The following is a 20,600-nucleotide window of genomic DNA, read 5'->3' on the forward strand; positions in this document are numbered from 1 at the left end:
TAACACTGTATATTTTGTGCAATGTCAATTTCATCATGGAACACTTTCTCTACAATGAGGGGTTCATTAAGGGATGCAAATAAGCTTGATATTTATGTTACGATTTAAAAAAATATCAATATACTAATTTAAATTACAGTATAAAAACAATATTTAGTCAATATCACAAAAATAAAAACTTGTTTGTAACCAACGAAGTTCGTATAATATTGTATTAAAATGGAATTCTGAGGTTTTTTATTCTATTGCCTTTGATTCAGCGAGTCAACATGACAGCTCCTTCTTTACGAAATGTCAATTTTGGATTTGACGGTAGCTTACGAGAAAACGTGTAAATTAAAAATCGGAAATATTGGGTTTGAGAATTAAACATATTTTTTCTAGCGGTTATTAACGAAATAATTAATGCAAGTTAAAGATGTATGAGAATATTTGAGCTTTATCTTACAAGGAGTAAAAAAGAACAGCTCCACACACGGCATACCAACCCTCGCTTCAGTATTTAAATTAACTTATTTGTCCTATTAGAATCGAAATAATTCATGGAAGCCATAGATTTGTTGTAAATTTACACATGGCCTGGGCCGTGATATTCGTTAATTTTATCCCTCGCTAACGCTCATGATAAAATTCGAATATCACGGCCCAGGCCATGTGTAAATTTACAACAAATCTATGGCTTCCATGAATTATTTCTTAATTATATGCTAACTATTTTTGTATGTGTGCAACTATATGGTTTACCGTTATAATGCCAATCTAACAGTTCTCATTTGACCACATAATCATTGATAATTCACAAAATTTAGTATCCTAGTTCAAGTCAGTATCTCAGATATAATGTACATATATATATATATCAGTTTAAAGATTTGCACAACGGTTCAGTACCGTTGTGCAAATCTTTAGACTGATATAATTTTTTCCTTATCTGCATAGTATCGCCTATTCTAGACGATCCGGTACATAGTAAATTTGCTGGTTGGTCCTTTTTATAGACTTTTATATATATAACTCGAATCCCGGCGAGGGAAGAACCAAAAATTTGCGAAAGCAAATTTACAGATCTAACATTGTTGGGTTGATGTTTAGACGAGATGTATATACATTATGTACACAGCCATGTATCACCATCATTGATGGCGATCCGATGGATACATCTGTTGTAGGGTTGTCACTGACTCAGACGTACTTATGAATATAATTATTTTCTGTGACTGTATCTTACATTAATTTGTAGGATCCTTTACTATAGATAATTTAGCTGATCTGTAACAATAACATCTGCATGCCTTATATATCATGTACTGTAGTACGCCGCTAGATTAAAACTGACGTGGAAAGGTAACATATGGCCACCGAAAGCTCTTTTTTTGAGAGCCCAGGTGGTCGTGTGGTCTAGCGGGACGGCTGCAGTGCAGGCGATTTGGTGTCACGATATCACAGTAGCATGGGTTCGAATCCCGGCGAGGGAAGAACCAAAAATTTGCGAAAGCAAATTTACAGATCTAACATTGTTGGGTTGATGTTTAGACGAGATGTATATACATTATGTACACAGCCATGTATCACCATCATTGATGGCGATCCGATGGATACATCTGTTGTAGGGTTGTCACTGACTCAGACGTACTTATGAATATAATTATTTTCTGTGACTGTATCTTACATTAATTTGTAGGATCCTTTACTATAGATAATTTAGCTGATCTGTAACAATAACATCTGCATGCCTTATATATCATGTACTGTAGTACGCCGCTAGATTAAAACTGACGTGGAAAGGTAACATATGGCCACCGAAAGCTCTTTTTTTGAGAGCCCAGGTGGTCGTGTGGGTCTAGCGGGACGGCTGCAGTGCAGGCGATTTGGTGTCACGATATCACAGTAGCATGGGTTCGAATCCCGGCGAGGGAAGAACCAAAAATTTGCGAAAGGAAATTTACAGATCTAACATTGTTGGGTTGATGTTTAGACGAGATGTATATACATTATGTACACAGCCATGTATCACCATCATTGATGGCGATCCGATGGATACATCTGTTGTAGGGTTGTCACTGACTCAGACGTACTTATGAATATAATTATTTTCTGTGACTGTATCTTACATTAATTTGTAGGATCCTTTACTATAGATAATTTAGCTGATCTGTAACAATAACATCTGCATGCCTTATATATCATGTACTGTAGTACGCCGCTAGATTAAAACTGACGTGGAAAGGTAACATATGGCCATCGAAAGCTCTTTTTTTGAGAGCCCAGGTGGTCGTGTGGTCTAGCGGGACGGCTGCAGTGCAGGCGATTTGGTGTCACGATATCACAGTAGCATGGGTTCGAATCCCGGCGAGGGAAGAACCAAAAATTTGCGAAAGCAAATTTACAGATCTAACATTGTTGGGTTGATGTTTAGACGAGATGTATATATATATATATATAGCATAGCAAATTATATTATTTGTACTATATTGTAAGGTGAACATATCTGTCCGGCAAGTATAATATAAACACCTGTCATGTATCAATAATTCAACACAACTTGAGGTCCTCTGATGTTCAGTACTTCAGTACTTTGATTCTTTTTGTAATCAGTATATATTTGCTAAATTCTTTAATTTTTACAGTCATTTTTTTAAATATATTTTAGCACACCATTATTCTCTATTCTATTTATGACGTCTTTATTACGCTTTGTAAACAAAGCCGTGTTCTAATGAGCACAAAATATGTTTGACACATGCGCACGAACTTATTGTTGATATTTACGTTTTTTCCATCGTTATCTTTAAAATACATACATTGACGCAGCTAACATAAACTTCTATTATATATATTTATCAAACAACATATATTTACCCTGCTCGTAGTTTTTATAAAACTTATCAAAAAGGATATGTAATGTACAGACTTCCGGGGAAGAAACGGGAACAGCCAAACAATTTTACGGTATTTTCGTACGTTTCGACCTATAAAAGTACTGTTTTTGTCCTATTAGAATCGAAATTATTCCTTCATGGCATGCTCTATGCTCATTTTAACATAGGTAGGCATTATATTTGACCACATTTTACACCTCGTTAACACTCAGTGTAAAATATCGACAAATATAATGCCTACCCATGTTAAAATGAGCATAGAGCATGGCATGCTCTTTGCTCATTTTAACATAGGTATGCATTATATTTGACCACATTTTACACCTCGTTAACACTCAGTGTAAAATATCGACAAATATAATGTTTACCATGTTAAAATGAGCATAGAGCATGACATGAAGGAATAATTTCTTAATTCTTTTATAATTTAATTTTGGATGTAACGCGTCTTCTGATTGGCTGACGTTATTATGTCATGAGCCCACAGACATAATTTAGTCATGTGACCGTGTCGTGATCAACGTTTTTTCATGGTTTTCTACGGTTTAAAGTGGAATTTAGAATTAAATTATAAGAAATGACTGTAATATTTTATCTGTCTATGAAGAAATAACATAAAAAATTTGGTGCACACTGAATAACGCGCGTAGCGGGTTATTGGAACAGTGTGCACCAAATTTTTTATGTTATTTCTTCATAAACAGAAAAAATATTACAGTCATTCCTTAAATAATTTAATTTCGGATGTAACACGTCTTCTGATTGGCTGACCTTATTTTGTTATGAGCACATAGACATAATTTAGTCTTATGACCGTGACGTCATCAACGTTTTTTCATGGTTTTAAAATGGAATTTAGAATTAAATTATAAGAAATGACTGTAATAATTTTTTTGTCTATTCGAAATAACATAAAAAAAATTTGGTGCACACTGTTAAATAACCCGCTACGCGCGTTATTCAGTATGCACCAAATTTTTAATACGACCGCAAAAATTGAAAATCTTTTCGTCGTATATTGCTATCACGTTTGCGTCGTCGTCTGTGGCGTCCGAATACTTTAAGTTTTCACACTCTAACTTTAGTAAAATTTTATAGATATCTATGAAATTTTAACATAAGGTTAATGACCACAAAAGGTTGGGATTGATTTAGGAAGTTTTGGTTCCAACAGTTTAGGAATTAGGGGCCAAAAAAGGGCCCAAATAAGCATTATTCTTGGTTTTTGCACAATAACTTTAGTTTAAGTAAATAGAAATCTATGAAATTTTTACACAAGGTTTATGACCACAAAAGAAAGGTAGGGATTGATTTTTGGAGTTAAGGTTTGAACAGTTTAGGAATAAGGGGCCAAAAAGGGGCCCAAATAAGCATTATTCTTGGTTTTCGCACCATAACTTTAGTATAAGTTAATAGAAATCTATGAAATTTAAACACAAGGTTTTTGACGATAAAAGGAAGGTTGGGATTGATTTTTGGAGTTTGGGTCCCAATAGTTCAGGAATAAGGGGCCCAAAGGGTCCAAAGTTAAACTTTGTTTGATTTCATCAAAAATTGAATAATTGGGGTTCTTTGTTATGCCGAATCTAACTGTGTATGTAGATTCTTAATTTTTGGTCCCATTTTCAAATTGGTCTAAATAAGGTCCAAAGTGTCCAATAGTTATCAAAGGTACCAGGATTATAATTTAGTACGCCAGACGCGCGTTTCGTCTACACAAGACTCATCAGTGACGCTCAAATCAAAAATGTTTTTAAACCCAAACAAGTACAAAGTTGAAGAGCATTGAGGATCCAAAATTCCAAAAAGTTGTGCCAAATACGGCTAAGGTAATCTATGCCTGGGATAAGAAAATCCTTAGTTTTTCAAAAAGTTCAAAGTTTTGTATACAGGAATTTTTAAAATTTTTAACAAAAATTAAATCGTTGGGGTTCTTTGATATGCTGAACCTAAAAATGTACTTAGATTTTTGATTATTAGCCCAGTTTTCAAGTTGGTTCAAATCGTGGTCCAAAATTAAACTTTGTTCGATTTCATCAAAAATTGAATAATTGGGATTTTTTTATATGGTCTCGAGGCTGATATGGAAAAGGCCATGTATTAATCTCTATATTATTTTATCAATTTTTTTGGGAAATTATGGAATTTACTTTAATTTAATGCTATCATCATAGATAAAAAACTAGAGGCTCTAAAGAGCCTGTGTCGCTCACCTTGGTCTATGTGAATATTAAACAAAGGAAGCAGATTGAAAATTGACTACAAAGGTCAATAACTCCTACAGGGGTCAATTGACCATTTCGTTCATGTTGACTTATTTGTAGATCTTACTTTGCTGAACATTATTGCTGTTTACAGTTTACCTATATCTATAATAATATTCAATATAATAACCAAAAACAGCAAAATTTCCTTAAAATTACCAATTCAGGGGCCGCAACCCAAAAACAGGTTGTCCAATTCATCTGAAAATTTCAGGGCAGATAGATCTTGACCTGATTAACAATTTTACTTCTTGTCAGATTTTCTCTAAATTATTTGGTTTTTGAGTTATAAGCCAAAAACTGCATTTTACCCCTATGTTCTATTTTTAGCCGTGGCGGCCATCTTGGTTTGATGGCCAGGTCACCGGACACAATTTTTAAACTAGATACCCCAATGATGATTGTGGCCAAGTTTCAAATAATTTGGCCCAGCAGTTTCAGGGGAGAAGATTTTTCTAAAAGATTACTAAGATTTACGAAAAATGGTTAAAAATTGACTATAAAGGGCAATAACTCCTAAAGTGGTCAACTGATCATTTTGGTCATGTTGACTTTTTTGTAGATCTTACTTTGCTGAACATTATTGCTTTTTACAGTTTATCTCTATCTAAAATAATATTCAAAATAATAACCAAAAACAACAAAATTTCCTTAAAATTACCAATTCAGGGGCAGCAACCTAACAACGGAATGTCAGATTCATCTGAAAATTTCAGGGCAGATAGATCTTAACCTGATTAACAATATTACCCCATGTCAGATTTGCCCTAAATGCTTTGGTTTTTGAGTTATAAGCCAAAAACTGCATTTTACCCCTATGTTCTATTTATAGCCATGGCGGCCATCTTGGTTAGTTGGCGGGGTCACCGGACACAATTTTTAAACTAGATACTCCAATGATGATTGTGGCCAAGTTTGGTTAAATTTGGCCTAGTAGTTTCAGAGGAGAAGATTTTTGTAAAAGTTAACGCTGGACGACGACGGACGACGACGACGGACGACGACGGACGCCGGACGCCAAGTGATGAGAAAAGCTCACTTGGCCCTTCGGGCCAGGTGAGCTAAAAATGAAGTTATTTACTCTAAGCTTGGGAACACTCATCTAAAGTGAATATACATGTTCCTGCTCTAATAAATAATAAATCACACAAACGTTTTGGAGTTCATTCAATGTCCTGACCTTAATTAAATTATTCAACTGGTCAAAAAATTTTAAACAACTGCTGTAGAAAAACTTAAGTCAAGTCATCAAAGTGCAAAGTGGTACATGAGATATATAACATGCTTACAATCCGTTAGAATTTGAATTTCACTTATGGCAAGGATAACAATGTTGCTTAAAATTTCTATGCTTATACAAGGTTTATATTTATTGTAATATAAGTCATTGAAATATCAAATAGGCTATAAAAAGTTAAAATTCAGTTTTTATCCTTTTCCTTTTTATTTGTCTTTTAGATATGCATACATAAGTGTTTACGATAGACGACATTTATAGATTTACAATTCAGATCATCATAACTTCTGGTAAAGTAAGACTTTTGCGTATGGTATCGAACAGTATTTTGAAACTGACCCTGTTAAGCCGAACATTTTTTATTGTATGAGTTATTTCCCTAAAGGACCCTAAATAAAACACTGTTTTCCTTGTGTATGCATCTCCTTCGCAACCTTTAAGATTACGACAAAATTATTTCACCTTTGATCTCGTTTCAATCTTTAAGGATCTTAAATATAATTTTGACCGAAGCAGGAGTTATTTCCCCTTTGTATTTTTAATAATAAAAATGTAGTTGTAGCTTGTTAACCATAAGTGAGAGAGACCTAGGGTCTTTTGCATTGAGGTCTTTTGTCCGGATAAAAAAGAGAATAAGGTCAAGGTCAATGTCAAGGTCATGTTCTAAAGTGTGTGATTTTGGCTTATCTTCAATTCTTTTCAAATACCTTATAAGAGATATACAAATAATTTTAACTGAATTGTTAGTTGCAACAACACATTAATTTTGGTTGGAAGGGTGAGTAGACATTAAATAGGATTTTAAGTCAATCTTATATTTAGAACTGTTTAAAGTTATTTAACTCATTAACCATGTATCATAAAGATCTAGGGTATTTTGATTTGATGACCTAAAAATTGAGGTCAGGGTCATAGGTAAATTTGACGTTCTAGATTTTGACCTTTGCTTTTACTTCATATGTATGCATGATAAAGCTATGGGACTTTATGCATAAAGTTGTAATCCATATGACCTTGAAAATGGAACCAGAAGTAGCTATTTTTTTGTAATTTTTTAATGTAAAAGTATATATAACCATATACTTTTGGAATCAGTGTCAAGTTAACTATCAAATGAAACTAGAAGTGACATTGTTCAAATCGGAAGTAACGAATTATCTCCCTTATTTTTTTGTTTTTGTAAAGAAACCATATGTTTTTTTAAATCAGCTCAAAGTAAGATGGCATCCGACTCTTGAAATGACAATTTCAACTCGATTTTAATATTTTCTTATCAAAATACTTTGTTTTTTTGGTGGACAGACATTCAATTGTTCTCTTAAAGTTAAATCGTTGTTTCCTAACCCTCAGTCCTAACCAAGTCATAGTTAAATGGAAACAATATAAAATATTACTGACATAGTTTTTAATTTATGCTCTATGAACAAATAATACATACATGTTATACTGTCATCTAGCTTATGTATAGTCTAGCTCTGTTAGAGAAATTGACAACAAAATAGAAAATATTTGCTGCATCACAGAAAATGTAATCAATAAATGGGTGGTAAACTTATAATGACAATGATAACTAAAATCTAAGCAGTCAGTATATACTTTTTCCTTTCCTATCACTGTATCAGTTATTGTAAAGCCATAGTTGATTTCAGATAAACTTGATAAATTCTGTATTTACGATGACACGCATTTCGTCTACAAAAGACTCATCTGACAGTGACGCTCGAGTACAAAGTTGAAGAGCATTGAGGACCAAAATTCCCAAAAGTTGCCAAATACAGATTGATTCCTACTTGTAGCAGTTGTACATTTAACATTACACATGAGCTATTGTACCAATTAATGGTTCATGCAACAGCTCTGACCTATTTTCAATTACATGAATGGCTTTTTAATATATATGATTGACAAGTATAAACACAGGTGTGTGCTATCTGTAGATCAAACACTTTTATCAATCATTAATTCTAGCTCAACAGAAAGACATGTCACCTTAACCACAATTATAACCAGGGATAGAACACATGACATACCGTGCTCAAGACCAGCACTCTTCCTAGAGACCATCAAGTCATTTGCTAGTACAGTTTTAACAATAACGAGACCAAGGGATGATTTTCATTAACCTTAGTACTAGTTGATGCGATAGACTTGTCACATTTTCACCACCAATTATTTAGTGCCCTAATTATTGCTGACTGAGAAGTACGGGTTTAGGCCTTAAAATGACATATATATATATATATCTTCGTCATTTGAACTTTTCACGGTGGAAAGTTGTCTCATTGGTAATGTTTCAGCGGAAGTACGATTATACACACCTCCTTATACAGTAGTTATTATTAGAAGATGTGTATGTTGGTTACAGAGCTATTCAAAGCTGTAAAATACAGAGGTTTCACCTACCTATGGAATGTAGCAGTTGTAGCAGATTGGGCAGGTTTTTCTTTCATTGAATGAGCTGGCGAGTACACACCCTGCCATAATGTACTACCCTGGTAGCCAGGAATGTTTGGACGACTAAAATTTTAAGAAAGAAACATTCAATTATAAATCTAAGTACATATTAAAAATATAAACAAAGTATAGAAAAGTGAGTGATGTATATACTGTGAGTAAACTTATTGCAGTGATTTGTGTCTAATGTTTTTCTTACCGATGTTTTGAGTTAATTTAACGCAACTGATTTTTACAGTTTGTTATGATGTTACACCGCTGTCCCTGGTTAGGTGGAGGGTTGAACATTTACAGTCAGATCTGTCTGTACTTCAGTGGTTGTTGTTGGTAGTTCTGGCATATGTTATTTTTGTAAATAAATTTGTAGTAGACTAGGCCGTTAGTTTTTTTCTTTGGATTGTTTCACATTTTTCATTTCGGGGCCTTTTATAGCTGACTATAGGGTGGAAGGTTTTCTCAGTTTTAAAGGGTTGCTTATAATTGTTTATAGAATCATATTCAAAACAGTGTGGTCCTGGCCATTGATTGACGACCTAAATTATCCCATTGAATGGGACAGATTAGGTGAACGTTTGTCGGTAACAATCACTGCTTACTATGTACTTGTTAAAGATACTGAATCTGTGGGGTCACCAAAGGTTCTCAACACCTAAATAAAGCAATTCGAAAAACGAATCCGGAATAATACGATGTGTTAATTTATATTAATAATATAAATCAAAACATAAAGATTATTCCTGAATAATTTTTCTAATTATTTTATTATTAAAGGCGTTAAGAACCTTTGGTGACCCCACAATTTAAATTCTATAATAAGTAAGAAGTGAGCATTGGTCGTTACAGACAAACGCTGACCTTATCTGTCCCAGTCAATGGGATAATTTAGATCGTCAATCGATGGCCAGGACCACACTGTTTTGAATATGATTCTATTTACTTCATTTGAGTTCTGCTGGATAGTTATCTCATTGGCAATCATACCACATCTCGTTATTTTTTTTATAAACTTACTGGGCAGTTTCGCTGTATCTAGGAATGTTAACTCGTTTGATAGTAAGTGGTTGGAATGGTTCCTGAGCATGATCTATTTCGTCTAAATTCGTAGCACCTATACTTCCGCTGAAATATTACAACATAAATCAATTAAAGGTTTTTATTTACCATTGTCACTGCTTTCTATATCAGGTTTTGAAATACAATTTCCATAATCAATAAAAACAAAAAAGTGTTTTTATGATAATATAGTTTACAGAACTAATGAAAATTGATATCTTTCTTTTTATATTTAGGTCAAGACAACTGACTTTAAGTGCTAGTGTTAACTTGATTAGGTTTTGCTGCACAATCAATAATTTTATACTACATAAAATAGAGAATGACAATTGGGAATGTGTCAAAGAGACAACAACCGTAAAAATACGAGGTATGTTCAAGACACGATGTAGTTACGATATCGACGATATCGACGATATCTGATCGATATCGATATTAACTTAATCACTATATATCTTTAGCATCTTCTTCACTAGTTGCCTTGGATATCGATGATATCGTATTGATATCTATGTTCAGGTTACTACTTCAAATTCCCGTTTATCTACTTCTTGAATAACAGTTAATTGTCCTGATTCATCTGAATGAGTCGATATTGACGATATAGACTCGATATCGACATTCCAATGTCCCTCGGCTTTTGTTGCTCTGAATCTTATACGTTTTACGCATCTAAAACTAGTGTCAAAACGACGTAATCGACGATATCGATGCGATATCAACATTTTAATTTCCCTTGTAGTGTAGCATCTTTTCTTTTCTTTGTTAATATTTTTAAGTTGTATTCATCTCAAACTAGAGAAGATATCGTCGATATCGACATTTAGATATTCCATCTTAGAATTCATTTAAAACAAGTCAATATCAAACTTTTAAGTTGAAACATCTAGTGCTTATTCATTAGTTCTGTTTCTTTGAAGGGTACAAAATATTTTCAATATTCTCCTTAGCGTCCTTTCGACTGTTGAAATCTCGAAATTTTGACTCTTTCTAAGTACTTTTAAAACTTTGATGTTGGTGTTCAAACACAGTTATAACAATTTTAGAAGGAGTAGACATGGTCGCAAATTATTAAAGTGTCATCCATATATTTTAAAATTTTAAGATTAAAAAAAGTCGAAAATTTTGAGTTTCAAAAAAGTCGAAATTTCAAGATTTTAGAATTTCAAAATTTCAAGATAAGAAAAGTTAAAATTTCGAGATTTGAAATGTCAAAATTTCGACTTTGAAAAAAAAGTTTACTGCCAATTTTATTTTTTCTATGTCCCTAATACGCTTCCGTAGCATCCAACTATCTAAAAGTGTTATTAAATTTTGTATCAGATATTGTTTCGATGGGTCATTCTGACTTTTTAAATGCCCATTCAGTTAGGTGTGTGAATGTTTTTCTTACGAACACATGGAAAAAAAGATTAGTGGAATTCCAACCGTCGGACTATATACAATTTAAAGAAGACTAAGGCTAATGCACATCAACAGCATTGCCTAGCTTCCATTGAAATGATCTGATACGCTACGTAAGAGTTAAGAAAGAGAAGAAAAAAAACTGAATGAAAAATTTGTCCTTTTAAACTTAAAGATTGAGACAATTTCTTCGATGACTTACCTGTAGTTTGGTATTTGATGTGTGCGAGGATGTTCACTACAACTGGTAAAAAGAAACATAATTAATCATTTTAGTAAAACATATTAGTTTTTCTCATGTGTATGTTCATACTTAATAGGAACCTGTTTAGTGGTTGTCGTCTTTAGATGTGATTCATAAGGGATCGACCATTTAACTTTTCAAATAAGGGGGGTGGGGGTCCTAATAAATATTCTGAGTCCCAATTTGATAAAAAAAAAATTTGGTCACGCAGTAGACAAAAAAAAAAATGAATCGAGATTTTCCCCCATTCTTGTACATGTATAGTGTTAAATTTTGAAGAAAAAAAATGATTTGATTGATGGCTTTGAAAAACTAAATAACAATGATTGCGATTTGCCGAAAAAACTTTCAGACACTGAAAAAAAACCCAAAAAAAACCACTCTTGAATTTAAATGGTTGCTCCCTAAGTGTTTCTGTGTCTCGTTTTTTTTTATTTGGATTGGTTTTTTTTACTTTATATATAAACTCAAACATTTAACAATGATTAGGTTCCAAATAAATCTAATATTAAATACTTACAACACAATAGGCTGAGTTTTGTAATAGCCGTTTCTTCTCTGGAACCAATCCCAAGATCGACCAGTCCCCTTTAACATAAAAAAAAATATTTTGATTAGTCTAGATCTTTAATGAAATGTGCTAAGCGGTTCGAGAATCGTCTGTTAGACTTTCCTATTTACAGTTTAATACCGACAACTAGATATTTTATCATGATCTAATTGCTGTTACAAATCAAAACTCCATTTCCCCCACTTTGCTCATTGTTGAAGGCCGTACAGTGACCCATAGTTGTTAATTTCTGTGAAATTTGGTCCCTTGATGAGAGTTGTCTTATTTGCAATCATACCAAATCTTCTTTTTAATAATTTGTGATATAAGTGGAGATAACTCAGACGTTCTGTATTATGAATTCACCTAGTAGCATCTTATTATGTAGCAAGAAATAATATCATTTTTACTATTATCTGTCGTCAAAAATCGAAATTTGGTATACTAGTAACCAATTAGTCCATCAGAGTTTCTTGTTTCTGAACAACTTAGGACTATGGCAGTTGTCATAGCGTATAATTCCACTGCATGTTGATTTTGATAGTGGAATCAACATTTCATTGGTTAAAACTATCACACGTGACGTCGAACAAAACTTCATATTCCCGTCTGAATATCATATTCTCCTCTGAACATCATATTCCCCTCTGTAGATCGAATGGAACACCATGACTGCCTTATGTTGATGATCAGAATTATATGCAGTGCTCACACCATTATATGCAGTGCGCACATTATATGAAGTGCTCACAACATTATAAGCAGTGGTCCCAACATATATGCAGTTGTCGGGACATTATATGCAGTGTTCACAACATTATATGCAGTGGTCACAACATTATACGTTTTTTGTCGATGAAGGTGTTGATCGGTGATGGTGATGATGATGTTTGATGTATGATGAGATTGACGTATGGTGAGATGATTCGGTAAACTTCGTTTTTATTTGCGGAAATTACCGAATCCATAATTGGTCATGCCCAGCAAACAAATTTAAACAGTTATTAAAGTCATGTTATCATTAAGGCAGTATACAATATTTAAAACTGATTGAAATAAGTAAATTAAGAAGTATGATCAATTTATCACAAATTTATTCCACATTAGGGCATTTTATAAACTTATTTTGATGATCATTTTCACCATAGTCACAACTTAATATGTATATATACTTTAAGTGTTTAATAAATTGCTTCGCCGAACGCAGCTGGATACGACCGCAGAGGTCCAACCCTGAACCTTTCGGACAAAAATGGACACACTACTCGCGCTTGATTCAGGTCTGAATTTGGAATGTAATTAAATAGTTGACACATAATAGGTTTCTGACACAGAATAAATGTAGTCAAAGAACTTAAAATTGGTTATTTAATTTGAATTATACTTTTTTTGTTGCTTTTGCACTACGCTGTTGCGAATTGCCCCACCCCCTTCAAAAATTAAAAAATACCCGCCTTTTTTTGTTGATTTTGTGCAATTCACTATGCTGTTGCATACTGACCCCAACCCAAAGAAGAAAAGAAAAATGTATCCCCCCCCCCACTTTTTTCTTTTAAATTTCTGAAATGTGATATGAGAAAAAAAATTCTTTACACATAATTTTAAAGCAGTGTAAGGGAGGTAATCAAACTTGTTTGGATTACCTCAATATATTTGGATTACCTTCCTTACACTGGTTTTAATTTGTCTTAACTGGCCATTAACCAAGAAACCCTTGTTTTTCCCTCTATTTTGCCTCTAATTCCTTAACGGTTTGAGCCATAACACCTCCCCCACCCACCGCTCCAATCAAATCATAACTATCCCTTTGTGGTATGGAAACTTGTGGTATACTTTCAGAGAGATTCATACACTTAATAAAATTGAGAATGGAAATGGGGAATGTGTCAAAGAGAGAACAACCCGACCAAATAAAAAAACAACAGCAGAAGGTCACCAACAGGTCTTCAATGTAGCGAGAAATTCCCGCACCCGGAGGCGTCCTTCAGCTGGCCCCTAAACAAATATATACTAGTTCAGTGATAATGAACGCCATACTAATTTCCAAATTGTACACAAGAAACTAACAAAGGCCAGAGGCTCCTGACTTGGGACAGGCGCAAAATAGCGGCGGGGTTAAACATGTTTGTGAGATCTCAACCCTCCCCCTATACCTCTAACCAATGTAGAAAAGTAAACGCATAACAATACGCACATTAAAATTCAGTTCAAGAGAAGTCCAAGTCTGATGTCAGAAGATGTAACCAAAGAAAATAAACAAAATGACAATAATACATAAATAACAACAGACTACTAGCAGTTAACTGACATGCCAGCTCCAGACTTCAATTAAACTGACTGAAAGATTATGATTTCATCATATGAACATCAGGCACAATCCTTTCCGTTAGGGGTTTAGTATCATAACATCATAACATATATGAGAAGAACATAACCCGTGTCATGCCAACAACAACTTAATGACTGGAAACTACAAAAATGTTTATTTGGACCCCGTTTTTGGCCCCTAATTCCTAAACAGTTAAGACCATAACCCCTAAAATCAATCCCAACCTTTCTTTAGTGGTTATTAGCCTTGTGTTAAAATTTAATTGATTTCTATTCACTTACACAAAAGTTATTATCCGGAAACTATTTGTCTTCGGCGACGCTGTTTGCAGTCGTATTAAAACATATAGATTTATACACATATATAATTGTGCATTTCTGATCATTTAACTCTAAATAAATATCTTCAGATTACTCGGAACTGTAATTAAGCCATGTTATGAACCAGTATTTTTCAAGGAGAACCAAATATCTGTCAGAAGTATTCTGTTCATTGCATTTTTTTTTCATTTTTTTTTTATTAATGTTGATCAGCGATGTTATTCAAAATAGAATTTTACTTAAACATTTACGATTTTCAATCATATTTTAAAAAGGCATGGCACAGCAATGTTTGGTGAAAAATAACTAGCTTGTGAATTTAAATCCTTTTAAGTATATAATTCGGACTATGCTATACATAAAAGTCAAATTAGTTTCGACAATTTTCCAATTTTTACCCCGTGAGTGATCCAGATACATGAGAAAGAAGCCCCACAGAAACAATCAAGATCCATCGTCAAAAGTAACTTTCCAGATAACGAAAAAAATATTCAGATATGAAATTTTCAACCTCTTACATTGATCCTAACATGGGATATGGAAAAAAATTGATAGCAAAAATAACAGAAATCCTCAGACTATAGATAAGATTGTATGTGAGAAGAATTAGAACGCCAATAACAACAACGAGAAGAATTCACAGTAAAACAATACTGGTAGTTCTCCATTAATATAATTATATTACAATTATATATTGACATAATAACGAGTATCGATTTTTTTGTGCTTCTGTTACAAAAAGTGTGTGGACCTTCAATAACATCAAGGAAGTGCGATCTAAAAGATATCATATGACTTGTAGTTGATTAGATTTTGTATCTTAATGTATCTTTACCAGAATTAATTTAATTTTAGGTCAAGATGACTTTTTTCATGGACAATCGTTACTATCCAATAATAGTAAATCATTCTTTTTTACTCAGTTTGTTTCAATCTTTACCTAAATGCAAAAGTTAGATGCATGTTTTTTTAATTAGTTGTTAGTGCCACTGTGGTTTTGAACTAGCTGACAGTAACTGCGAGTACTCTCAGATCAGAACTTAGTGTCTTTTTGTTGTTGTGATATACAAGTACCCGCCTACGCCCTCTCTATTTTTTTGTTAGATGTATTTATATTTGTATCCATCTGATGAGTTAAGCCTTTTACAACTGATTTTCATAGTTCGTTCTTATGTTGTTCTGTTACGCCACTGTCACACGTACTGTGGCCTATAGTTGTAAATTTCTGTGTCATTTTGTCTCTTGTGGAATGTTGTTTCAGTGGCAATCATACCACGTTTTTTTCATATATTAACCGTGCAGACTGACGAACAAACGTAGTAAACGTTTTATTGACCCCCACAAACTCAGTTTTCATAAGAAATGATAACTTTAAATGAACATGTTAAACTGGGTCTTGAAAGGGTATTTTGTCTTATGAAAGTTTATATCTCTATATAAGTCTGCTGGTCATATTTAGAAGACAAACTGCTTGGCGTGCTAAAAAGCTTATAAAAAAATTGGAATAATTGATGTAAATATGTTAAACACCTACAATGAAATGCTTTAAACTGCATTTTCCATATCTGTAAGATACTTATTCATGTAAAATGCCAAATTCTGAAAATCGATGCCATAAATGGCTCTTTCATGACATATGTTAAATTAGGTGTGGAGTAGCAACTTTAAAAATTGAAACTAGTCGTTACCGATTTAGATAAAAGATGATGTTTCAATTGTGATTCAAATTATGATAATATATAAGGTGAAAAAATGTACTGTTAACATGTCCATTAAACAGTTTTTATTTGTTAATATAATTCATCAACTTAATATGTTTTTAACTTTATAAAATGATGAAAAATTTATATTTTTGTTCAAAAATTAAAATGTTTGTAGTTCTGTTCCTAAAACCTGCCATGATATTTTATTGCGACGAAATAGTATCTTATACTGTTGAAATCAAAGATGTTAAATGAATTTTTGTTTATCCTTATACAACTGCTTACTAATGGTTCCCCTTAAACTGACCTAATCACTGTGACAAACTAATCATGTAAACTAAGGACAATTTCAATAGTCAATAACCCGTGATTGTGATGTGTTTGTACATCTTACTTTACTGAACATTCTTGCTGCTTACAATTATCTCTATCTATAATGATTGGCCCAGTAGTTTCAGTGGAAAATGTTAGTAAAAATTTACAAATTTTATGAAAATTGTTAAAAATTGACTATAAATGGCAATAACTCCTTCGGAGGTCAATTGACCATTTTGGTCATGTTGACTGATTTTTAGGTCTTACTTTGCTGTAAATTATTGCTGTTTACAGTATCTCTATCTATAGTAACACTCCAGATAAAAACAAAAAACGGCAAAATTTCCTTCAAATTACTAATTTCAGGGCAGCAACCCAATAACTGGCTGTCCAAATCATCTGAAAATTTTACAGCAGATAGATCTTGACCTGATAAACAATTTCACCCACTGTCAGATTTGCTCTAAATGCTTTGGTTTTTGAGTAATAAGCCAAACACAACATTTTACCCCTATGTTCTATGTTTAGCCATGGCAGCCATCTTGGTTGGTTGACTGGGTCACCGGACACAATTTTAAACTGGATACCCAAATGATGATTGTGGCCAAGTTTGGTTTAATTTCGCCCAGTAGTTTCAGAGGAGAAGATTTTTGTAAAAGATAACTAAGATTTACGAAAAATGGTTAAAAATTGACTATAAAGGGCAATAACTCCTAAAAGGGTTAACTGACCATTTTGATTCTAATTACTTATTTGAAAATCTTACCTTGCTAAACGTTTTTGCTGTTTACAGTTTATCTCTATCTATAATAATATTCAAGATAATAACCAAAAACAGCAAAATTTCCTTAAAATTACCAAGTCAGGGGCAGCAACCTAACAACGGGTTGTCCGATTCATCTGAAAATTTCAGGGCAGATAGCTCTTGACTAAATAAACAATTTAACCCCTGTCAGATTAGCTCTAAATGCTTTGGTGTTTGAGTTGTTCGCCAAAAAATGCATATTACGCATATGTTCTATTTTTAGCCATGGCGGCCATCTTGGTTGGTTGGCCAGGTCACCGGACACAATTTGTAAACTAGATACCCTTATAATGATTTTGGCCATGATTGGTTAGATTTGGTCCAGTAGTTTCAGAGAAGAAGACTTTTGTAAAATTTTACAGACGACAGACGACGGACGCCAAGTGATGTGAAGAGCACATTTGACCTTTCAGGTCAGGTGAGCTAAAAATGGAAGGTCTTCTTTTAATTTGTAATTTACAGCTGTATAAAGGACTTTCTGTATTAATCAAAAACATTGCCAATATGTTCTGAAAATGTTAAAAAACATAGTTGTATGTTATTGTTATATATCTTAATCTATGTCATTGATGCCACATTATTACTTCGTCATGTTTATATAATGCTATTATGTATGTATGACCTCATGTTACACATGTATCTGTGTCTGAGTGTTCAAATAAAATCTTGAATCTTGAATATCGTGTGCTTAGTTTTGTAGTTGGGTTACAGTGGCATGGGCTTATATATGTTGAGTTACTTAGTGATGGTCTTCATTTGTTTTTGTTTTTGTTATATGTCACAAACTGTAAAGTTTATATGGCAATAAAATGAAATATTGAAAAGTATTGAATATATGAATTATATCTTTTCTTTATTGTACGATTGCCAATTACGCCCACCGAATTTGGTTAAAAAGGCTTTTTTTTAATTCTTTGTCAATTGGTTAATTGTGTTCCTTCGTTATGACAAGCGCCTTCAAACAAAGACCAATAATAGGGCGAAACAAATATGTATCAATTTGGATCTTAACCATATTTAATTTCTTTAAAACTACAATTTCAATTTAGACCGTTTAACTTACATTATAGATTCAAAGATGTATAAAATTAGCTTTTTTATATGCTCATTTTAAAAGCACTGATGTAATCGTGCTGGGAAGTAACGTAACTAATCATGCATCTTAACCAAATCATTGCAACACGACCAACAATCAATGGATAAGATGCAAGACATTGAAGCAGAAATTCAGAATGTTAATAAAAATTTGGAAAAAAAAGTTAACATGTTACAAGGAAACACACAAAGCATCAGTGATAAAATGAAACTTTATGACCTGGAAACATCTAAATAAACTCATCATTGATACCAGGACTAAATTTAGTAAATACGCCAGACACGCGTTTCGTCTACATAAGACTCATCAGTGACGCTCGAATCCAAAAAAGTTAAAAAGCCAAATAAATTACGAAGTTGAAGAGCATTGAGGACCAAAATTCCTAAACAATTTGCCAAATACAGCTAAGGTAATCTATGCCTGATGTAGAAAAGCCTTAGTAATTCAAAAAAATCAAAAATTTGTAAACAGTAAATTTGTAATATAACCATATCAACGACAATTCATGTCAGCACAAAAAGTGCTGACTACTAGGCTTGTGATACCCTCGGGGAAATAAATCTCCACCAGCAGTGGCATCGACCCAGTGGTTGTAAATGAACTCATCATTGATACCAGGACTAAATTTAGTAAATACGCCAGACGCGCGTTTCGTCTACATAAGACTCATCAGTGACGCTCGAATCCAAAAAAGTTAAAAAGCCAAATAAATTACGAAGTTGAAGAGCATTGAGGACCAAAATGCCTAAAAGTTTTGCCAAATACAGCTAAGGTAATCTATGCCTGATGTAGAAAAGCCTTAGTATTTCAAAAAATTCAAAAATTTGTAAACAGTAAATTTGTAATATAACCATAACAACGACAATTCATGTCAGCACAAAAAGTGCTGACTACTAGGCTTGTGATACCCTCGGGGAAATAAATCTCCACCAGCAGTGGCATCGACCCAGTTGTTGTAAATAAACTCATCATTGATACCAGGACTTAATTTAGTAAATACGCCAGACGCGCGTTTCGTCTACATAAGACTCATCAGTGACGCTCGAATCCAAAAAAGTTAAAAAGCCAAATAAATTACGAAGTTGAAGAGCATTGAGGACCAAAATTCCTAAAAGTTTTGCCAAATACAGCTAAGGTAATCTATGCCTGATGTAGAAAAGCCTTAGTATTTCAAAAAATTCAAAAATTTGTAAACAGTAAATTTGTAATATAACCATATCAACGACAATTCATGTCAGCACAAAAAGTGCTGACTACTAGGCTTGTGATACCCTCGGGGAAATAAACCTCCACCAGCAGTGGCATCGACCCAGTGGTTGTAAATAAACTCATCATTGATACCAGGACTAAATTTAGTAAATACGCCAGACGCGCGTTTCGTCTACATAAGACTCATCAGTGACGCTCGAATCCAAAAAAGTTAAAAAGCCAAATAAATTACGAAGTTGAAGAGCATTGAGGACCAAATTTCCTAAAAGTTTTGCCAAATACAGCTAAGGTAATCTATGCCTGATGTAGATCAGCCTTAGTATTTCAAAAAATTCAAACATTTGTAAACAGTAAATTTGTAAAATAACCATAACACCGACAATTCATGTCAGCACAAAAAGTGCTGACTACTAGGCTTGTGATACCCTCTGGGAAATAAATCTCCACCAGCAGTGGCATTGTAAATTACTAAAAACCATAATGAAGGAGGAAAATCTCTGTAACCAATTTACCCAAATATTAGATGAAGATCAAACAATTCCAAAAACAACATGTGAAACAATATAACAGGAACATACACATGAACTAGAACAGCCAATAAATGCTGATATAAATGAAGAACCTCAAAATCCTGGGTATGATACCCAACCAAACTTGCCATTATCGGGAAGTAGAGTTTTAATTGCAGGAAGTTCAGTTCTTAAAGGAATTGACCCATCTAAATTAAAAGATTATATA

At 33.3% G+C, this 20,600-nt stretch overlaps 1 protein-coding gene across 2 annotated transcripts in view; it reads right to left on the reverse strand.

The window, feature by feature from the left end:
• The window catches only part of LOC134708032 (protein SPMIP7-like), a 73,212-nt gene that overhangs the window by 12,463 nt on the left and 40,149 nt on the right, over positions 1-20,600 (reverse strand). For both annotated transcript variants that reach the window (XM_063568276.1, XM_063568279.1), the window contains 4 exons: positions 12,056-12,123; positions 11,494-11,535; positions 9,846-9,953; positions 8,784-8,897 (listed from right to left, as the gene is read on the reverse strand). In XM_063568276.1, coding sequence (XP_063424346.1) covers positions 8,784-8,897; positions 9,846-9,953; positions 11,494-11,535; positions 12,056-12,123 — 332 coding nt within the window. The remainder of the gene's footprint in view (positions 1-8,783; positions 8,898-9,845; positions 9,954-11,493; positions 11,536-12,055; positions 12,124-20,600) is intronic.

This window comes from Mytilus trossulus, chromosome 2, assembly GCF_036588685.1.
Source record: "Mytilus trossulus isolate FHL-02 chromosome 2, PNRI_Mtr1.1.1.hap1, whole genome shotgun sequence".
In the NCBI taxonomy this organism is placed as follows: domain Eukaryota; kingdom Metazoa; phylum Mollusca; class Bivalvia; order Mytilida; family Mytilidae; genus Mytilus; species Mytilus trossulus.